The sequence below is a fragment of the Colobus angolensis genome, unplaced genomic scaffold (genome assembly GCF_000951035.1).
Source record: "Colobus angolensis palliatus isolate OR3802 unplaced genomic scaffold, Cang.pa_1.0 Scaffold53, whole genome shotgun sequence".
NCBI lineage: Eukaryota > Metazoa > Chordata > Mammalia > Primates > Cercopithecidae > Colobus > Colobus angolensis.
Window position 1 is genome coordinate 1,949,390 of NW_012118821.1, and position 23,019 is coordinate 1,972,408.

At 48.8% G+C, this 23,019-nt stretch overlaps 1 protein-coding gene across 2 annotated transcripts in view; it reads right to left on the minus strand.

Annotated features, from left to right (window-relative positions):
* GREB1 (growth regulation by estrogen in breast cancer 1) overlaps positions 1–23,019 on the minus strand; it is a 114,203-nt gene that overhangs the window by 27,578 nt on the left and 63,606 nt on the right. For both annotated transcript variants that reach the window (XM_011960885.1, XM_011960886.1), the window contains exons 14-22: positions 21,968–22,165; positions 21,081–21,261; positions 19,088–19,283; positions 17,551–17,687; positions 8,477–8,816; positions 6,880–6,995; positions 4,503–4,702; positions 2,761–2,850; positions 750–1,381 (exon numbers count right to left, since the gene is read on the minus strand). In XM_011960885.1, coding sequence (XP_011816275.1) covers positions 750–1,381; positions 2,761–2,850; positions 4,503–4,702; positions 6,880–6,995; positions 8,477–8,816; positions 17,551–17,687; positions 19,088–19,283; positions 21,081–21,261; positions 21,968–22,165 — 2,090 coding nt within the window. The remainder of the gene's footprint in view (positions 1–749; positions 1,382–2,760; positions 2,851–4,502; positions 4,703–6,879; positions 6,996–8,476; positions 8,817–17,550; positions 17,688–19,087; positions 19,284–21,080; positions 21,262–21,967; positions 22,166–23,019) is intronic.

Below are 23,019 nucleotides of genomic sequence, written 5' to 3' on the forward strand. Positions count from 1 at the left end.
ATACAAGCATATGTCAATCTTACTAGTAAAACTGTAATGTATTATTTTTCACCTATCAAAGAGACAACAATTTTAAATTGATAATATCCAATGGTGTCAGGGTGTGGAAGAAGGGAGACTCCTTGGTAAGAAACATTTTCTTTTGTCCTTTTTAAATCAGAAAAAGTAATATTGTTCATTGTACAAGTTTAAGACACAAATGGATACTGAACCGCATTCCAAATTCCAAAACCCAAAGCCCAGCTCCGTTCTAAAGAGCAGACCTCAGTCCCCAGCCTCCTCCTCCCCACATCCTCACACCCAGGAGATTCTGTCATTGAGAGGTGAAATGGACTTTTGCTATTAAGGAAACACCAGGCTGCGACTGGAAAACAGAACCCCCAGTTCTCCGTCCATGGTTCACCGAAACCTTCCAGTGGAGAACCCAGAGTTTTGTTTCTATTTGTTACAGAACATGCGCAGTGGCCGAGTGAGATGACGTGGGGTGAGGAACCGTAGTCGGATACACCCAGAGAGGTCTCCCGTCCACCCCCAGCATCACACAGGAAGGAACGGAAGCCACCAACCCTGAGTGGCAGATGAGTCCCGCCCTCCTCCCTCTGGTCCACTCCAGGCCGTTGGAGAAGATTCCATCATGGGAAGCGTGAAAAGCGAAGACGTGGGTGCGGTCACCCCCATGCCTGCCCTCCAGATGGGAGTGTGAGGATCCCCCAGTCCGGGGCTGTGCTGGGGCAGCGAGCAACACCCACCTGAGGGGGGCCGCTGAGCAGCAGCCTGCGGGGGTGGAAGCTGTCCACGCGGCCCTCGGCCCGGTTGCCATAGTCCATGTGGCTGGGCCGGGGCACCGTCCACTGCCGGTAGTAGAGGGACTGCTCGGTGGACGTCATGGTCTTGCTGAGCAGGGGGCGGAAAGAGCTGGCCCACATGACTGAGGGGGAGGGCAGGAGGGAGGCAGCCTTGGGCAGGCCGCTGCTATCAGTGGACACAACCATGTCGTACACAAGCTTGGGCAAGAAGACGATGGGTGGCTGGCGACAGGCCTTGGTCAGGGAGCACTGGGAGGCCTGCAGGACCCACGTGCCGGCAGCGGGCGCCACGGATGAGGAGGACGAGCCCGAGGAGGAGGACAGCTGGGAGCACGACGAGGTGACCGACACCTGGACGCTCCTCTGGCTGGTCTTGAGGCTGTAGTCAGGCTGGGGTGTCAGCCCGGGACTGTGCCTGCTGATGGCCGACGGTGGCCCCTGACTTGCCCGGGGCCTCTGTTTCTCACCAGGGGCTCTGCCCTCCTCTGTGGGGCCACAGGGCTGGGGCGACCTGGCACGCTCTCCCTGGGGGAGCCCTGTGGGCTGAGCCGAGGACTCACCACCGAGCGCTGAACCTGAGGAGAGATGAACCCGGTCAGGGACATCCTAGAAGGTAACTGTCCCAGGAGTGACCCATTCCAGGAGTGACCTGTCCCAGGAGTGGCCCATCTCAGGGGCGACTCGTCCCAGGAGTGAGCTGTCCCAGAGCTTGCCGGTGGCTCCTGTTTCTGCCCCAGGCCTCCTGTACTGTTTCAGGCAAACAGACCCAGCGGTTGCGGCGCTGGCTTTTCTGACTGAGCTCCGGCCTATGAGGCAGGGCTTCTTTCGGTCTCCGAGCTCTGGGCTGAGGGTGAAGAGGCTCAGTGCTGACTCCATCGGGGGTGTCTGGGAGCACAGGCGCAGGAGATGAGGGAAAAAGAAGATGCCCCCAGCCAGTCTCCTGGTGGGCTCTGACCTCTGATCTTTCCCCATCCCAGATCAAACAGTAGCGACTCTCAGCCGTTCCCCTAGCCACAGCTAGGTGCCTCCCTGCCTCCCGCAATGGGGACCTGCGGCCAGTGCACCTGTCCCTGCACCCAGGCCCTGTGCGTCTTGCCCCTGAGCCTCTCAGCGCTTTAGGCTTCCTCCATTTATAACACCTTCTGCAAGGCCTGGTTGGGGGTCAGCTGCTCTCTCAAACCTGTGGTAACCTCACCCACCCTGAAATCTGCCCTCTGCCTTGGGACAAAAGTACAGACTTCCTCATATGTGAAGTGAAAATGTGGCGAAAAACGACTGCAAAATAACACGTCTTTTATGAGAACGATGAGTTCGTTCCTTAAGGTCAGGTCTACATCTCATTTATCCTTCAGGGCTGATCCAGATAGCAAGGAGGCCGTCATAATGCTTTTGGCGGGAAGACAGGGGACACTCTGTCATGTTCGTGGTCCTGACTGCTCTCGGAGACAAACGGACCCCTTAGGGCAGAGACCATGTAAAGCCTGTGGTTGGCACCGCCCACCTCCTGTGGCTCTGGCTACAAGGGGGGCTCATGAGCTTGTATTGCCTTTTGTTGCTCTTCCCCCAGTGAAGTCTCCGTGTCTGTTTCTCTCCTTGTGCTCAGCTGCTCTCCCCAGCAGCAGGGAGAACACCCGGGGACCCGCCGCTAACATGGCCAGGACTCAGCCTGAGGCCCCAGCCACAGTGAGGGGCAGCGTCCATGGTCTTCACCTGAGGACACGGGCAGCGGAACCCTACAGTCTTGCTCAGCCTTCAAGTCCTCCGATCCCAAGTTCACCAGAACATTTACTCTCTAGAGATTCAAAGATTTCCAGTGCTTCAAAGATTTCCTTATCTTTCTAGTTCTGATGGAAAATAAAGGATCAGCAAATAGCCCTATATATGTTTCTTTTCATTCTCTGAAACCTCAAAAACCAGTTCGCTGATCTGGTCCTTCCCGCGTGGGAAGACTCACCGGACGCCTTGGAGGAGAGGGACGAGGATGCTGAGTCGTGGGAGTGGGACCTCTCCCTTTTCATGGGGCTTCTCTTCTCCAAGGTGGAGCCTGTTTCAAAACATACAGGCTGAGAATGCACCGAAATACCCATCCCTGACATTTGCCCAGCACTTCGCAGTGTGTAAAGTGTGTTCCCATGATCACCTCTCCCCAGCCATTCACTCATTCACTGCCATCTTCCAGGCCCCCACCATGGACAGGGCACTGAGGAGACAGGAGGGAGTGGGCTGCGGTGCAGGGAGGCACTCTGGGTGCAGCGAAGGCTCTTGCCCATGAGGCACAGCTGCAAGCTGGTGGAGGAGATGCAAAAAGAGAGGGGTCGGGGAGCCTGGGGGAAAAGCAGGGCATCTGCTGGAAGAGGGGGCAGCTGGCCTTCGTCCTGAAGGGCCACAGGGCTTTCCAGGTAAAGCAGAGAAAGGAAAACTCCAAGCAGCAGGAAGGGCAGCCGTGCAGCGCAGAGGCCAGGAGGGCAGAGCACAGCCCGGCCACTGCAAGTTTAATGTGGGCCAGTGGCAGTGCAGTGGGGTCTGTGGGTAGAGAGGAGCAGATGGTGAAACTAAAGAAGGGGGTCCTGAGACGCCAGGGAGCATGGAGATGTGCAGCAGATACCCACAAGTGAAAGAATTAAATCAGAGTCCCTGCTGTGCTTCGAAAAGATGGCTATAGGCGGGCAGGGCTTTCCATCCGCATTTTACAAACGAGCAAGCTGAGGCTAGCAGAGGTCCCATAGTCAAGACAGAGGAGGGAGACCACAGACCCAGTCTAGTGCCCACACCCACCTCCTTCCACTCTACACACTCCATAAATGCTTTCTAGTTTTTGTATGATTGTCTACATATTTCTCATCACATTGTTGACTACAGTCAATGCCTTGTGATGTTAACATTTATGTGTCCTATTAAAAAGATGGCATCAGATTTGAAGAGTCTGCAAATAAGCCTGTTTTCACAAATCTTAAAAATGGACAGCATGCTGTTGGGTTGATGCACAGAGGAAATAAGCAAGCAAATCACACCAGGTCAGAATCCCACCAGTGAGTGGAACGAGGAACTCTAAGAAATTTTGAACTTGAACTCTAAGAAATCTTAATTTTTCGGCCGGGCGCGGTGGCTCAAGCCTGTAATCCCAGCACTTTGGGAGGCTGAGACGGGCGGACCACGAGGTCAGGAGATCGAGACCATCCTGGCTAACACGGTGAAACCCCGTCTCTACTAAAAATTCCAAAAAACTTGGCCAGGTGAGGTGGTGGGTGCCTGTAGTCCCAGTTACTCGGGAGGCTGAGGCAGGAGAATGGCATAAACCCGGGAGGCGCAGCTTGCAGTGAGCTGAGATCCGGCCACTGCACTCCAGCCTGGGCGACAGAGCGAGACTCCGTCTCAAAAAAAAAAAAAAGAAATCTTAATTTTTCTTCCTACTCTTTAAGAATTCTAGAACTAGGAAGAAGCTCTACAGGGATTTCCATTTTCTCACACCACCAAAAGAGACGGGGAGAAAACAAGCAAAATCTGAATTCAATGAGAGCTCTGCCATTTCATCCAACACTGGAAACCTCTCATCCAGAGCTGCTGTCCAGCAGACAGTCCCCAGGACCCTGCTGAACTGGAGACGGCAGTCTCCATAAGCACAGGCAGCCTCAAAGCTCAGAAGCCAAGAAAGACATGCAGACATGCACACCTGGGCTGAGGGCAGCCACCCCTCACCTTCTGTCCCCAGCTCCTCATCCTCGTTGTCTGTGCTGCTCAGCTTCTCTGCATCACTTTCCACAGCCTCGTTCCTAGCCCCCTTCTCCAAGGGAACCTCATTGCTCACAAAGTAGGCAGCCAGGCCCAGCTCCTGCTCCAAGGCTGTTCTCACCAAGCAGGACGAGTTTATCAATCGCAGGTCGCAGTACCTCAAAGACCTAGCAAGACACAGAAGAGAGTGTTTGTTTAGCGCCTTCCACAAGTGGGGTGCTGTTCCCACTGCTGCAGGCAGCACTGATCAGGACCACACCCCACCTTCCTGGTGAGGACCCAGGGACTCGTACAAGTGGAAAAGCCAACAGTGTTACTGGGAGCTTGCAGCAACAAATTCAGTATAATAGTGAATCTTTGGGGACACCCACTATGCATTTAGCCCTGTGCTGCATTAACTTTTGGGCCCGATAAAAAAAGGGGCTTGAACCTGAGCTCTGCTATGAGGCTCTGATTTCTTCATCTGAAAGATGGGAATAAATATTAATAACCATCTGGCTGGGCGCAGCGGCTCACGCCTGTAATCCTAGCACTTTGGGAGGCCAAGGCGGGCCGATCACTTGAGGTCAGGAGTTCGAGACCACCTAACCAACATGGCAAAACCCCATCTCTACTAAAAATACAAAAATTAGCCGGGTGAGGAGGCGGATGCCTGCAGTCCCAGCTACTCGGGAGGCTGAGGCAGGAGAATCACTTGAACCCAGGAGGCGGAGGCTGCAGCGGAGTTGAGATCGCGCCACTGCACTCCAGCCTGGACAACAGAGTGAGACGCCATCTCAAAAAAATAAAAATAAAAATAAAAAACACTAAGTCCACTGTGATAAAGATTAAATGTAATCAGTGGGCATTTAATTATTCAATCCAAGTGAACACGTGCCAGGGTACTAGATGCTAGAAATATGATGGCGATCAACTCGGACACCAACAGGCAATGCTGTGAGCAGGAGAGGAAAGGCCAACCCCATGCTCAGACTCGCGCAGCAGAAACACAACCAAGGCAAAGGGCTTAGAGAGGGGTACGTGAGGGTTCCAATGGGGCTCTGAAACTTACCGCTCACGTGACCTCAGGCAAATGATTGTTCATTGACTCAACCATAAAACAGGATGGTGATACTACTGCAGCAAGGAGTAAGTTTTATCTGAAAAGTCTATCATGACGCCTGGTACAAAGAAGGTACCAGAAGGTGCCTGGTATAAAGAAGGTTACAGAAGGTACCTGGTACTCAGCAAATGCTTGCTAAAATTTAAAACAGATTAAGACATTGTCTCGGTCCTTAAGGAGTTGAAGAAGAAAAGAATTAATCCATGTGAAATAGCAACAACCAAGGTCAAATGTTCTGGAGTCCCCCTTCCCCTGGCCCATGAGTACGCAGCATGCAGAGGGCTGTTTGCTAAAGTGTGGGGTGGTCCTGGGGGAAGAAGCCAGGCCCACTGCCAGCCAGACTGGCTTAATCTCAGTAGGCCTCAGTTTCCTCATCTGTAAAATGGGACTACTGAAATAGCACCTCTCCCCCAGGGTTAAGGTGAGAGTAAAATGAAATAAAACATGAAAGAAGAATCTAGGACAGTGCCCAGAACATACAGGAACTCCACTGATGTCGGCTTTTACTATCTGTGGCCGGCCGTCTGCTCTTCTCCATGGGTATGAAGTCTCTAAAACCCAATCTGTCACCACCAGTCCAAGACACCGCCTTACAGGAGGCCCAGTGACCTGAGTCTCGAGTGTCTGCATGTCTGTGTGGTGGCCTGGAGACCTTCCCCCAGGGGACATCGAGTGGATGTGTGGCTGAGGCTTTCCAGGCTGTGACGGCTTCGGAGGGACACACCTTCTGAGACAGTCCACTCTGTGCTGGAAGAATCAGCTCTTCCCAAGCAGCGTCAGTTGCCCCCACTCCCAGAACACCTCCTAAGCCAGGAGGGCCCAGGCATTGCGGCAGCCTAGGTACCAACAGCAGCTGTGGCCGCAAGTCCTGGAGAGGATGCCTTACTGTCCCAAGCAGAACTGCCATCCCCAACGCACACAGAGCGCCCCATGGGGGGAAACTGAACTCAGGAGGCTTGAAATCCTGACTCCAGCTGTAGGGCCTCCACTCGCAGAGCCCGGCCACAGCCATCACCACGAGCCCAAACAGCGCCTTTCTGAGAATCAGGAAAAGGGGCACCAGCCTCAGACGCACTCAGGCCCCTGCTGGGAAAGCCACGATGAAGGTCCCACCCACGGTGCCTGTGAATGCGAGTGGTGCTGCCTGCCGTCAGGGCATGGCAGTCCCCCTGACATGCTCCCTGAGGGGGCCCAGGCAGCCAGCTCCTCAGAGACCCCCAGGGGCATAACCCCTCCACTCACCTCGGCAAGGACTCCCCGTGCGGGTCCATCCCACTGAAAATCAGGATGCAAGGCAGACCCTCCAGCTCCAAGTAAGTCTGGGGTCTCCACTCCACATCCTCGATTTTCTGCCACATCTGCAGATAACGAAAAGGAAATAAAGCCACAGACACCTCCCTTCCCAACCAGCCCAGCTCAGAGGAACCCTGATGGCCTCCCACACCAATTTAAACTCCTTGAACTACATCTTCTAACCCAAAGGAAATTTCTTTAGACTGCAAATAAGCACACCATGAAAGATGGGAATTTTCAGTCGTCTAGAACATGTAGACTAGTCAGCCAGAGGGTGTTCGAGACATCTCTGTCAGCTGACCAGCTGCGTGAAAGAAAGTCTGTGTTGTCAGCTGCTCTTTACGCTTTTTTTTTTTTTTTTTTTTTTTTTTTTAATTGAGGCAGAGTCTCGCTCAGTCACCCAGGTTGGAGTGCAGTGGTGCAATGTCAGCTCACTGCAGCCTCCACCTCCAGGGATCAAGTGATTCTCCTGCCTCAGCCTCCCGAGTAGCTGGGACTACAGGCACATGCCACCTCATCTGGCTGATTGTATTTTTAGTAGAGACAGGGTTTCTCCACGTTGGCCAGGCTTATCTCAAACTCCTGACCTCAGGTGATCCGCCCACCTCGGCCTCCTAAAGTGTTGGGATTACAGGCGGGAGCCACCGCACCCAGCCAGCTGTTCGTGTCTTGCCTGTGTTCTCTCCTGCCAGTGTCCTCCCTTTCATTCCTGTTTTCCACTCATTTGTTCTTTCCCTGACCCTTTTGCACTTTCTGTCACCTGTGGGTTGAGTGAGAACCTACTATGGGCCAGGCACTGTGCTAGGCTTTGGGGGGCTGAGTTCTGTGGGGATGGCCCTCACCCCCCACCATCCAGGAGGGGGCTGGATGACAGGCAGGGAACATGGCACTGCCCTGGGCACGGCAGAGGGAGAGGGTGACTTCCCGAAAGAGGAAAGACGCCAAGCTAAGCGCTGCAGAAAATAAGCAGGGCAGCTCAACCTGGAACCCAGCACTTTGGGAGGCTGAGGCAGGAGGATCGCTTGAACTCAGGAGTTTGAGATTAGCCGGGGCAACATAATGAGACCTTGTTTCTCCTAAAAATTTTAAAAATTAGCCAAGTGTGGTGGCACACATCAGTGGTTCCAGCTACTCAGGAGCCTGAGGTGGGAGGATTCCTAGAGCCCAGGAGCTCAAGGCTGCAGTGAGCTGTGATCGCGCCACCACACTCCAGCCTGGCTCACAGAGTAAGACCCTGTCTCAAAGGAGAAAATAAAGAAGCATCAGCTAAACAAAGAAGAGAGGAAATGGATCCCCAGAAAAAAAGAAAGCAGGCTGCTGCCGCCCAGAACCTAAAGTCACAAGGCAATGCTACAGGGGTATGGGGGTGCTGCTGGGGCAGAGGGCAGGGGTGGGGAATCACAGAGAGGAGGCTGGGGGGTGGCTGGGTCTAGACAAGCCACGCTGGCCACGCTGTGGGGTTTGTGCCACTTCCTGCCTCTGGTGGGCCCCTCAGCTCTCCCAGGTACCCCCAGGCCCTCTGCCTCTCCCCGTGCACAGAACCTACCCTGAGCTGCTTTACGAAGTGCTTCCCCACGGTGACGCCCGAGCTGGGACTGCCCAGGATGATCTCGAAGTGCTCCTCCAGCGCCAGCCGGGCCCGCACGTGGGCCAGCCGCTCATAGGCCACGGCTGCCAGGGGCGAACAGGGCACCCGCAGCAGGACCATGAGCCCGTGGCCACAGGGACACTGCTTCGGGGAGTTGAGGAGGTTCTGCGTGATCTCCAGCGTCTCCACCGACGTGTAGTTCTTCATCTGCGGGAGGCCGCTCACGGCCATCAGGGCGGCCGCATAGTGCTGCACAAGAACAAAGGTCCTGATCACCGCGCTGTGCAGGCGGGGGAACCTGCAAGGAACACAGAGAGACCATGCCTGTGACGGCTGTGCCCACCAGCCTACTGCTGCCAAGTCACCCAAGACATCCGTCACTCTGGCACAGGCAATTCCTGCATTACACACAGTTGTGCTGCCTTTAGAAGGTGGTTGTGAGAACCTGAATGAGAAGCCTTCTTTAGAAACCAAATTATACAGTCCTTTTTTTTCCAGCTGGGAAACAAAAACATAGGTTTGTTGTTATTGTTTCATGTTTTTCAGCATTTGGCACTTAGTAGCTGCTCAATAAATATCTGTCCGATGAATGAGCTGATAAATAAATGGTATAAATGCCTATTTTGTCTCTATCAGTATAATATGCAGTTCTCTGAGGAGGTGGCTAAGTTGCCCCAGGTTCCTACTAGAAACAGGAGAACCACCAGCAATCAATATGGAAATGCAGCTACCAGAGGCCCTAGTTCTAAAGGCACATCTCTGTGTTCACTTCGATCACAGTGAATTATTAGAAATATAGCTAAACATATTTTAATTTGACAGACCAATTACAAATCAGAACATATCCAGCCAAATCAAGAATCCCAGTTTTTGCTTTAGAAACTGTGGTTACTATATGTGTCCCCACACAAGGTGTGGCTGCTCCCACAACCACCTGCTCTCCTAGAGTGGCTCTGACCCATTAGTCAAACAGATCCCAGGGCACCAACAGAAAAGCCCAGGTCCCTGTAGATGATGGTGTTTCTCAACAGGAATAAATAAAGTGGTATCCAGTTTATGCACAATGTTCTTCTGGGTTGATTGAGCTGGAATGAGTCCCCCTAACTCTGGCTTTTTGTAGCAAAGGTAAGGTAGTTTCTCGACCTACAGAAATGAGTACCACACCGTGGCCATGCCACTCTGTAAGTTCTATCAGGGCGGCCAGCTCGCCTTCCTACAGCACCTGATAGCATTTCTGACATTGCAATGATATCCCTGCTCCTGCTTCCTGACCATCCTCCTCCTTTTCTTCATGCTTCCTTCAGCACTTCATCCACTATGCAGGTCACATAAGCTGGAAGCCGGCCTGGCAAGCTTCCCATTACAAGTGCCATCTCAGGAAGGCATAACTGGTCCACAGACTCTGGCATGAAGGGGGCTCAGCAGCCCACAGACTGCTCTACCTACCCCTGGTGCACCGGTCAAATAATGCCCAGGAAATGGACTGCCTGAGGTCAGGAGTTTGAGGCCACCCTGGCCAACACGATAAAACCCTGCCTCTACTAAAAATACAAAAATTAGTTGGGCATGGTGGCACATGCCTGTAATCTCAGCTACTTGGGAGGCTGAGGCAGGAGAATTGCTTGAACTCGGGAGGTGGAGGTTGCAGCAAGCCAAGATCATGATCACCACTGCACTCCGGCCTGGGCCACAGAGCGAGACTCCATCTCAAAATAAATAAATAAATAAATAAATAAATAATAATGCTGCCCAGGAAGAAAGAAAGAAAGTGCAGTAGGAAAAATGGGCTCTGCTCAAAGGACAGAGACTTCTCCTTCTGACAAGATGGAACAACGGGATCAGATTTATCCTCCCATCTGAAACAGCTGAAAAACTGAACACATAAATGAAACAACTGCATTTCAATACCTGGAACATCAGGCAGTGAAAGACAGTGATCCTAACGATGTGAGACAAATCAGGTGAGCACCCCAGCTTCTGCCTACAGTTTCTGGGATGTATTCAGGAAAAGGGAAGCCAGCCAAAGCTCGGTGGTCTCCCTGAGTTGAGGAGAGGTATTACATTCCAGGAAAGCCAAGGCAGCTAGAGATCACCGGGCAAAGTACCAAAGAGGAGAGATCTGCAGAGGGTCTCCCTAAAGTCTTCAGCTGACATGAGCAGTGCACATGTAAGGAAATGACCCAAGGCCAAAACAAGAATCCTTTGGTTGCCAAAGAATTAAAGGGAACAATGTCTCAAGTTCATGTAGGGCTGGGAATAGTTTCTGTTTCCACAGCCAATATGGAACACCTCGGAGTCATGAAACATTATAGAGTACTTACTCAAAGAATTTTGTCTCAGTAACGTTCGGCAAAGTTAGCCCTACATTAAATACTGCTCTGGTCCTGCCTAACAAAGTTTAAAACCAGGACCTGGAAGATTAAACTGTATCTGAGTAACTTAGTTGTATCTCCCCCCCCAAAAAAAAACTCAGTATTTATAGATATACAAATATATCTAGCACCCAACAAGGTAAAATTGACAATGTCTGGCATTCTCTCAAAAGTTACCAGACATGTAAATAAGAAGGCAAATATGATCCATAACTGTAGGGAAAAGAGAGATCAGACTATTATTGTGTCTATGTAGAAAAGGAAGACGTAAGAAACTCCATTTTGACCTGTATCCTGAACAATTGCTTTGCCCTGAGATGCTGTTAATCTGTAAGTTTGCCCCAACCGTGAGCTCACAAAAACATGAGTTGTATAGAATCAAGGTTTAAGGGATCTAGGGCTGCGCAGGATGTGCCTTGCTAACAAAATATTTACAAGCAGTATGCTTGGTAAAAGTCATCGCCATTCTCCAGTCTCGATAAACCAGGGGCACAATGCACTGCGAAAAGCCGCAGGGACCTCTGCCCTGGAAAGCCGGGTATCATCCAAGGTTTCTCCCCTTGTGATAGTCTGAAATACGGCCTCGTGGGATGGGAAAGACCTGACCATCCCCCACTCCGACACCCATGAAGGGTCTGTGCTGAGGAGGATTAGTAAAAGAGGAAGGCCTCTTGCAGTTGAGATAAGAGGAAGGCCTCTGTCTCCTGCCTGCCCCTGGGAACAGAATGTTTCGGTATAAAACCCGATTGTACATTTGCTCCTTTCTGAGATAGGAGAAAAACCACCCTGTGGCGGGAGGCAAGGCATGTTGGCAGCAATGCTGCTTTGTTATTTTCTTTACTCCACGGAGATGTTTGGGTGGAGAGAAGCATAAATCTGGCCTGCGTGCACATCCAGGTATAGTACCTTCCCTTGCACTTATTTGTGACACAGATTCCTTTGCTCACGTTTTCTTGCTGACCTTCTCCCCACTATCTACCTGCTCTCCTACCACATTCCTCTGCTGAGATAGTGAAAATCGTAATCAATAAATACTTAGGGAACTCAGAGACCAGTGCTGGTGCAGGTCCTCCATATGCTGAGTGCCGGTTCCCTGGGCCCACTGTTCTTTCTCTATACTTTGTCTCTGTGTCTTATTTCTTTTCTCAGTCTCTCATCCCACTTGATGAGAAATATCCACAGGTGTGGAGGGGCTGGCCTCCCTTCAATAATAAAGGGGGGGAACAAATTGATTAACAGAAACTGACCCAGGAATGACACAGATGACAGAATTTACAGACAGCAAAATTAAAACAATTATTGTAACTATATTCTGTATGGTTAAAAATCTAGAGCAAAGACCGAACTTGTTGAATAGAGATATAAAACTCACAAATTAAATTCTAGAGATGAAATCGTCAGTGTTGTAGAGAGAAAATAAACTAGACCCTGAATTCTCAGGGAGCTATGATCTTTGTATGTGACCTTGCCCTGCCAGCCACAATAGACTTGTTCAGGTACGGAAACCCAACTCAGGCTGAGCCAGCCTTCTCTTGGAATTTTTCAAACTATAACAAAGAATAAGTCCCCCCCTGGAATCTGGAGACCGTGAGGCTCAGCATCAAGCAGTGGTCATGTTTTTCAGTGCACGGAGGAAGGCATTGTGCAGCGAGATACAATACAACCGTCATATAGATACCAAAGACAAAACGACACAGTCTTGGCAGTGTTTGAATCCTTAAGTTATTAGGTATCTCTGCTGTTCTATGGTTTATTTGTTCAACCTTTCCTATTATTTTATGAGTCAGTACATCCCTCTCTTTTTCTTAAAAGAGTTCAAGTTGAGTTTCTGTTGCTTGCAACAAAGAGTCCTGATTAATAAACACAATAGCTATGTATCATCAATGTGTTTGTACATCAATGCACGTGACACCTGAAATTGTCTTTTTTCTCTTAGGAATCTTGTTATAAAACTGTGCTTTTGTAAGATAAATACACACACACACACACACACACACAGAGGATGAAATTGGCAGCAGATTAGATAACACAGAAAATAAGACTCATAAACTTGAAAACACAGCAATAGAAACTAAAATATTCCAGCACTTTGGGAGGCCAAGGCAGAAGAATCACTTGAGGCAAGGAGTTCAAGACCTTGGCAACAGAGCAAGAAAAATTTTCAAAAATTGGCCAGGCATGGTGGCATGCACCTGTAGTCCCAGCTATTTGGGAGGCTGAGATGGGCGGATGGCTTGAGCCCAGGAGTTTGAGGTTACAATGAGCTATGATCATGCCACCATACTTCAGCCTGGGCAACAGCCCTAAAAGATTCTTTGTTTAAAAAATAATAATAGGCCAGGCATGGTGGCTCACATCTGTAATTCCAGCACTTTGGGAGGCCGAGGTGGGCAGATCACGAGATCAGGAGATTGAGACCATCCTGGCCAACATTTAAAACCCTGTCTGTACTAAAAATACAAAAATTAGCTGGGCATGATGGTGTGTGCCTGTAATCCCAGCTACTCAGGAGGCTGAGGCAGGAGAATCTCTTGAATCTGAGAGGCGGAGGTTGCAGTGAGCCAAGATCGTGCCACTGCACTCCAGCCTGGTGACAGAGTGAGACTCCGTCTCAAATAACAATAATAATAATAATGAAACTAAAATCAAATAGCAATCAATTAAAAGGCAGAGATTGTCACATTTGATAAAAAAGTAAGACTCAACTATAAGCTGCCTACAAGATACCAAGTTTAAACACAAAAAGAGAAACATGCTCAAAGTAAAAGGATAAAAAATTATAATCTATAGTAACACTAGTCAAAAGAAAACTAGAATAATTATATTAACATCAGAAGAGATTATAGAGCTATAAATAATATTCTTTGGGTCATTTGAAAATAATAAAGGAGTCAACTTATCAACAGACACTTCACCAAAGATGATACACAAATGGCAGATAAACATAGGAAAAGATGTTCAACATCATTAGTCACTGGAGAAATTAAAATTAAAATTACGAGCTACAGCTTCATACCTATTAGAAAGAATAATAGGTTACATGTGGGTTCCAGAGGGCTGACTATGGGACTTGAGTATGCATGGATTTTGGTATGTGGGGGACAGTTCTGGAATTAACCCTCCATGTATACCAAGGGACAGCTATGCTTTGGAAAACAATTTGGCAGCTTGTTAAAAAGTTAAACATACACCTATCAAGTAACCCAGCCATTTCACAACTAGGTGTTTACCCAGGGAAAGTGAAAGGATATGTCTATACAAAGCTTTGTACGTGAATATTCATAGCACCTTTATCTGTAACAGCCAAAACTGAAAAACAACCTAAATGCCTCTTAACCAGTAAATAAACAAACTAGTATGGCCAAACAATAGTATTCTATTCTAGAACACCAGCAGTGAAAAGGAACAACCTATTGATACATAAAAGAACATGGATGAATTTCAATATAATTATACAGAGTGAAAGACGCCAGGCCAAAAACAGAGTATATATTGTACAATTCCATTTATATAAAACTCTAGAAAATGCAAACTACATTTCTACAGTGGGAAAAGGACAGGAGGAAGGAATTACAAAGGGGCAGGAGAAAACGTTTTCTCATTACCTTGTGGTGACCATTTTACCAGTCTATACATAGATCAAAATGTAAACTGAATACTTTAAATATACATGGCTGGGCGTGGTGGCTCACGCCTGTAATCCCAGCACTTTGTAAGGCTGAGGTGGGCGGATCACGAAGTCAGGAGTTCGAGACCAGCCTGACAAACGTGGTGAAAATCCATCTCTACTAAAAATACAAAATTAGCCGGGTGTCGTGGCAGGCGCCTGGAATCCCAGCTACTTGGGAGGCTGAGGCAGGAGAATTGCTTGAACCCAGGAGGCAGAGGTTGCAGTGAGCTGAGACTACACCATTGTACTCCAGCCTGGGCGACAGAGTGAGACTGTGTCCCAAAAAAAAAGAAAAAAGAAAAGAAAAAGAAAAAGAAAAGAAAAGATGTACGGTCTACTGGCTGTCAGTTATTCCCCATTAAAGCTGCCATGTTAAAAGAAAAAAAAAAGATAAGCATTGGAAAGAGGCTCTGGTGCCGGCTCCAGACAGCACCCCCAGGTAAGGCACAGAAATGTACCTTAGCTGTGGCTCAGCAGAGAACTCTGCCCACCCTTAAGCCTCTGTGGTGGGTACTGAAGGAAAGAGGTTCCATAGACAATACATTAGAACAAAAACAGGAGTTGTCAAAGGTCTAGATCTTTTGGTTTTAAGTTATAGTCGGTTTGTGTCCAACTGACAGTCCTATAAGCAGTTTTCCCAGCCGTATGCGGGCGTTTATGACACATGGAGGACTAACAGTCTGGCCACACACACGGTGGCAAGAGGCAGTAACCCCATGTTCTAACCTTTATCTCCTTCTGTTCAAATTACCAGTTTCAAGGGCATTCTCCAGACAAAGGATTCCTAGTGAAGGCAGTACTGTATGGTGGAAAGATGTCGAACCTGTCTGCAGTCCATGTTGCCACCAACATGAGCTCGGGCAAATCACCGTCCCACTCCGGGCTTCAGTTCCCACAATGCTAAAACGAGGTGATTGGGCCAAATAATTCCTAGAAGTTCCTATGATTCTTCGTACTTCAACATTCCAGGGTTTGACAGTCTCTTCTCACCCAGTGAGACATAAGATTTAATCTCTGCAACGCTTCTAGTTTAGCAGAGGGGGAGGGAGAAGACAGGAGGATGATGGTGACAGTGGTGGAGGTGGTGGTGCTAGCAGCCAACAGGAGCATGTAATGTGTGTCAGGCCCTGTTTCCAATGCTTTACGTGTATGAATCCATGTCATCCTTACAGTATCTCTATGGTGTAGGTGTTATCATCCCCAAAGAAAATGGAGAAACTCTCAAAGTCTCACAGCTGGTTAATGGCAGATTCAGGATTCAAACCCAGGAAGGATGATTTTGGAGCCTGAGCTCTCAGCATGCAACTGTTACTGAATGTGCATACGTACATTATCTCAGGAAATTCTAAGAAGCCACTAGGAAGGTGGGTTTGTCTACAGGTGAGGGTACAGAAGTTTAGACAGGTTAGATGATTTGCCAAGGTTAAAACGAACAGAGGGCAAACCAAGATGTACCGGCATGGTGGTCACAGCCTATCCTTTACTAGCTGTGAGCTTTTGGTCAGTATGGCTTGGTGGCTACATGGGTTTGGAGCCAAGGAAGCAAGGTTGGGGTCCAGTTTCACTATAAACCCCCCATGTGACTTTGGACAAGTGGCCTAACTTCTCTAAGTCTCAGTTTCTTCATCTGAAAAAGGCGGATAACAGTATTTCCTATCTCACTGTGTCACTGTGAGGATTATTTTAGGTAATAAATATAGAGCACTGAGCTCATTGTCTACAACATACTAAACACACCACATGTGCTCACCACCTGAGGAGAAGCAGAGGAAGGGCAAAGGCCAGTTTTCTTGCCTCTGAAATCTTGGTGGGCTACTTCATGCAGCAAGTTGATGAGAGCTCAGCTGTCGACCCATGTGCTGGAGAACTGACCTGATTAATTTCTATCAGTATCATAGAACTGAAGAGTATCTAAGATATTTAGTTTCTCCAAGAGTGTTCTGGGAAATTCGAGTCCCATGAGCTACTGGACACATCTCTAGCCTTCTGGAGAATTATAGCATGCATGGATGTGCTGAAGGCTCCAAGAACTCTCATGGAAAAGAAGTTCTTTCCTTAAATGTTTCTCAGGCACATTTGACCATGGAACCCCTTTACGCTTAACAGCTATTAGTAGCCAGCCAAAGCAGTATACCTTGGAACATAGCTTGAGAAGGATGTGTCTAACTTCATCCCTTGTCTGCAAACGAGAAGAATGAGGTTCAATAAGAAAAGCGGGCAGAAGCCAGTTCATGCTGACAATCAGTGGTATTTTGTTCAGTGGCATTTTGCTTTGCATTAGATCATCTATAAAACTTGGCCTGGCTTTACCACGAATAAACCATGCAGTACCTGGCAATCACTTTGCCTGCCCGAGCCTCAGTTTCATCTATAAAATGAGGTCTGTTGCAACAGGGTTAAAAGACCTGGCTGTGCAGTCAGAGTGACTCTGGGTTCTCACCCAGTTCTGTCACTTGCTAGACACGTGGCCTGAGAAAGCGATGGGGCCTCTCCAAGCCTCAGCATCTTCATTTGCAAAGTATGGATAACAGTAGCAACTGGCTCGGAGAGGCAGTGAGGATCAAATCAGATAATGACAGTGAAGTCCATGGAAGAGTCAACAATACAAAATAAACATTCAATAAATGATACGCATCGGAAACAAAAACAAAGCAGACTGTGATCATCAATGCAGTTTCTTTTAAAGCTTTGTTCTCTTCCTCCCATTTTCCTCCTGTCCATTGGTTCGAAAACATCATTCCACATTCCAGCATATTTCTGCTCACTGTCCTCTCTAAAATTTTCTAGAGCAACAGCATGACAAAGATATCACTGACCCAAAGGGATTCAAACACAGGAGAAGAAAAAAACCAGGGTACATTTCATGGAGAAACTGAGTCACCCAGGAAGGAAAGGTCTCCCTTCCTGGAATTCCCTGGCTGGCTAAATGCACCTCAACTTCCCCTTTAAGCTACTGAGCACTTCTAGTAACTAAGAAGAGAAACAAGTACCTTTTTCCTAATGCAGTGACCATGGCTTCAAAGGAGCTGTCGTATCTGAGCAAGGGGAGGCTGTGCCCTGAAAGGGTGGATTCAATAAACTCCGACAGCCCGAAGTACTTCTTATTTTCATGATATAAGTCCACTCCCTAAAACAAAGAAGAGCATCGGTCACTCCAACATTGCATTCGCAGGGACGGCCAGAGGTTCATGTGCCAGGCCTGCGGACGACCTGGGTAGGCGACTTCATCTAAATCGTGCCTACTGTGCAGCAGCTTGACTGACATTTTATAAACTTCTTCCACCTGCAGAAGCAAAGCAAAGAACCTGCCATACTTTAAAAATGGTGTGTCCCCATCGCTCAGGAGTTTTCCATTCATTCGGTCCCAATGTCTTTACCAAGAAGAAAACCAGCGTTATCTTATTTTAACATATAAATGTCTTTGTTAAATTTGCTTCTTTCTACAATCTTAAGCTGGTTTTAGGAATAAGCAAATAAATTATCTTGCATTCAGTTGCTACTAAAAATCAGTAGATGAAGAAAACATTTATCTAGCCAATTTTACTCACACAGACATAAAATTCCAAAGTTGGGGGAATTTGTTGAAAACACAAAGGCATGAAAACTGTACCCTTAAACAGCACAGTGGTTAAGGGCTGAGCCAAGGAGCCAGTGGCCTGGGTCATATCCCAGCTCCACGACTTTCTAGCTGCCTGGCCTGAGGCAAGTGGCCCAGCTCTCTCTGTCTCATGTTCCCCATTTGTGGATGAGAACTCATCCTAGCAGCTGCCTCTTGCATGAGCTCACAGCAGGAAGCACTTTGGGCAGGGCCTCCCTGGCTCACGGGAAGCGCCTTACGAACAATGGCTATTGCCACCACGGATTCTCGGTCCACAGGACAAAAGCCAGGTATTTTTTTAAAGTTCCTCAGAGGATTGCAAGGCACTCCAAGTAAGTCTCATCTTCTATCTTTACTTATTCCTGTGTAACTAACTACAAACCACCCAGAATTCTCAAATTACCAGAATTGTTTTAGACTTCTATTTTGATGAGAAAATGCCAGGTGATAAGCTAAAAACTCACCACGTTTTGAGGATATGTGTTTAGTTTGAGGAAGGAGATTCTGCATCTCACTACTCAAGGATGCGGGCATAGGAAAACAGGAACCTTCCTAAGGCTCCTAGAGACATTGAGCATCGCTCTGTATGGAGCCCAAAGTCCCCAACCCCCAAGGGCTCTACCTTCAATATCTCCATTCAATGCCATAGAACAAACATTCTGAATGCTGCTCAGAAAGCTGCAGTCACCAGAGGAAATGTCACACAAACTGCATTACATCTTCCGAGATGAGGAGGCCAACTGGCATATTGCAGGAAGGTTTCCAAAAAGACCAAGAAGGATTTACACCTAACTCTGGGTTAAACCAAAGATCCAAGGAGCTGGAACCCATTATCCTTGACCACATTGGTCAAGGCTTTTACTAAATGTAATTTCTGCAAACCCAAGTGTCATTGCTACACAAGGGCCCAGCAGCCCCATGGCACTCACATTACTGCAGGAGGCGGGCCAGTGGATCTCATTGTAGGGGCTGATGAGGGTGTGCTGTGTCTGCAGTGCGTACGGGAAGGAGGTCACGTGAAGTGTCACAATGTTAGGGGCCTCCTTCACCTCCCTGCAGTTGAGCAATCGGTCCACCAATCCCACCGACGGGTCACTTTGAGAATAGAGGTTATGAACGGCGCTACTGAGGGAGGAAAAGACACAATCGGTTGAATTACTATATTGTTTTCTAATTGTGCAAGGGTGAAGCAGTTGAATAAAAGTATAACTAACCCCCGACTTTGCCAACAATTGAAGATTATGGCTCTGCCCATGACTAGGAATAGAGAAAAAATGGCTGGAGTTCAGGTAGCTGTCAGGGACTCTCCCGAGACTCGTTACTTAGGAAAAATGTGCCTGGCGGGGGACGGTAGTCAGAGAGGATTTCTTATAAGACACACACTCCTTCTATCCCAATCAGTGACGTGTCCCTGAGAATGTTCCATGAATCATTTGTTCCTCTTTGGACCCATCTGATTGTGTACTTATCTCCTTACAAAGTCCTTCTGACCTTGAAATGATCCGGAAAAAAAATAAAAGAGTAAATTCTATAGTCAGTTTAAAAGGCAGCAGGAGAGGATTGGGAAGCATTTTGGACAAGGGGTCTAGGAGACAGGCCCAGCTCTGCACTTCTCTGTGGGACAAAGGCCTTCGCATTCTCTCCTGTAAGTCTAGGGGATTTAAAAAAAAATCAGTGCTTAACCCTTTGGATGGCAGGAGGCCACTTTGAGAAACCTACTCCCAAAATGAATACTCACAATATAGCTCTTTTATATAATTTCGGAATGTTCCAATCTCCCCCAAGCCCATACATGAATTCTGGATTGTAAACCCATTACGAGGTGATCCTTCAGGTGCTGACCAGCCCTAACTAGCTATCTGTGGATCTGTGACAATCAAAGGTTTTCTCCATGACCTGGTCCAGGAGCCCCCTCCTTCCTCAGAGGAAATGTCTGAGCGTACAACTCCTAGGCCAGTCTCACGGAGATGACCAATCCTGCTAAACCACCAGAAATCCTGCCAGACGCTTGGCTTGGCCCATCTGAAATTCATCTGTGTTTATGTTCATTTTAACATAGTGAGTAAAATCACCCCTTAAGAAGGGCAGGCACTGGCTGGGTGCGGTGGCTCACACCTGTAATCCCAGCGCTTTGGGAGGCTGAGTCAGGTGGATCACGAGGTCAGGAGATCGAGACCATCCTGGCTAACACGGTAAAACTCCATCTCTATTAAAAATACAAAAACAAAGAAACAAAAAAATACAAAAAACAAAAACAAACAAACAAAAAAATACAAAAACAAAACTAGCCAGGCATGGTGGCGGGCGCCTGTAGTCCCAGCTACTTGGGAGACTGAGGCAGGAGAATGGCGTGAACCCGGGAGGCGGAGCTTGCAGTGAGCCGAGATCGCGCCACTGCACTCCAGCCTGGGCAACGGAGCGAGACTCCGTCTCAAAAAAAAAAAAAAAAAAGAAGGGCAGGCATCATTGGTGACCCATGGTACTGGAGCCCACAGAGCCTCTTCCAGGGAAGGGCTAGGCTGAGCTACTCCTAATAGGACCCTCCACACCCCACACCAGCATGGCTCCTTGGGGCTGAGTGGACTGTGAAAGAAACACATCAGGCAACAGTATGTGATTCGAGGGCCTTGGCTCTGCCACTAACACTCTCCCACTCCACCCCACCCTATGACTCCAGGAGACACGCTTCCCTTCTCCAGCCATCAGATTCCACCGCGGTAAATTTCAGAGGTGGCACTAGAGAATCCCTGAGATAACTTCCAGCTCCAGATTGTGGAAAACATCCACGGCACCTGCTTACAAACACCAAGCCCAAACGTCATCCATCTTTTCAGGATTTGTACCCTCAGCCCCCAGGAACATCCACATATACCGTTTCAAGGAAGGAAAACGTCAACCTGTCATATATCAAGTCAATCTAACCTCACAAGATCCCAGTGCGCATGGTCGTGGATGAGGACAAAAAGTGTGTGCGGATTTTGGAAGGAGTTTTGCAGAAAAGCCTTAAATTTTGTCTGTGCCTCCGCGTCTAGCTTCAGGACATACTGTTCCACCCTCTGCTTCGTCATGTGCTCTTTCTCCAGACCAAGCTCCAGTAAAACCCCTGCAACACAATGAAAATACATCAGTAACTCCAAACATGCCCCCTGGTTTCCATTCACTCAACAGACACCTGATGAGTGACTCCGATACAGCAGGTCCTGAGCTGGACTTAGAGATGCGAGAGTAGGGAAAGGGACGGAAAAAACTCCCACACAGGTTACAGCTGCGTAACTGTCCTGCCCAGGAGCTGGGGTGCAGGCAAGCCTTGGTTGTGTGTACAGCAGGCCTCCCTAGAGGCACCGGCTTCATGAAGCAGCTGATCCCAAGGGTGGTAGGACAGAGGAAACCGAAAAGTCCTGCCAGCAGCAAAATCCCTCTCTCAATCTGAACGCCACAGGGCTACACATTATGCCACCAAAGAGTAAGTCTTTTCAGTGAAGACGCTGGACATCTGTGTACTCTGTGGTTAAATATGATATCCTTGAAAGTACAAGGATATCAGTGATGCTAGATAGCATCATGGTTAGGTCACTAGTCTGAGTGGGACATGGTGAAAGTTCAAGTTTCGGCTCTACCTTCGGCAGATCCTAAAACCTTGGGCAAGTCACTGTCTCTGAACGTAGGTTTCACAATCTATAAAACAACGGCAACAATACTTGCCCTATCCACTCTATAGCAAAGAACAGTGTCAACACCCAAACACGGATTTCGGCAGATCAAAGCTTCTCCACACAGGCCACGTGACTTCTCCCCGAAACATCCCATACCTGAATGCCACACGTGGAACAGAGTCTGCTGATAGGTCACTTCTGAGGGCGGAATGCAAATGAGAAAGTCCACCTTCTCAAAGGATCCCAGGTCCAGATTTTGGGTGCTGGAATCCGCAATGGAACACACATGGGAGAGGAGCTTCTGCGCCACTGCCAGCTGGAAGGGCCGGATGCTGTGTGGCTCCAGATGGTAACCTGGAACCAGAGCCCCGGGATGCCAGGTGAGCCCCAGGGCACATGGCTACTGCCAGGCCCTTGGCCAGAGAATCAGTGACTGGTCCAGGGGAGACAGCCCCATGCACAAAGCGATGAGGGAAAGGGGAATAACTCCCGTTTATCAAGTCCCTGCTCTCAGCTAAGCAGTGGCAGGTGTGGGAGTAGCGATCATTTTATGCACCATCCTTCACTTAATAATAAATACAAGAACCAAGCACTTGGGGAGCACAGCAGAGGCAGTGGCCTCTTCTGCTTAGAGGGGACAAGGAGCCCATCCCAGGGGAGGTGACACTGAGACTGGACTTTGGAAGAGGACTGCAAGCTCTCCAGAAAAGAAAACTAACGATGGTCATTTAGGAACTCCGTATGAATAGAAAACATCAGCCACAGACTCGGTCGGAGGCAGGAAATGAGCATCGAGAAATCTACCATCTCGGAAACAGTGATGGATGTGCAATTCAAGATGAAATGAGACTGTCATAATTAAAGACTGAATTTTAAATTAGGCATCAGGTCTACTGTGACTCTAAAAAGATGTCCTGTCTTGTGGATGTGCCCCTGACATTGCTACCTCCAATCTGAGCCCTTGGATTCTGCCCCCCAGGCCAGACCCAGGCCCTCACCAGTGCCCTCTCATCGTCCACCGAGCACACACGAGTCCTCTGTCCCCTCAGCACCCACTTAGCACACTTTTGCCCACTGTCCTCTCTCACGGTGCACACCTGTGCCCACTGGCGCCTCTCACTGCACACAGCTATGCCCACTGCTCCGTGTCACTGTGCACACCTGTGCCCTCGCCCCCTCACTGTGCACACCTGTGCCCCCGTTCCCCC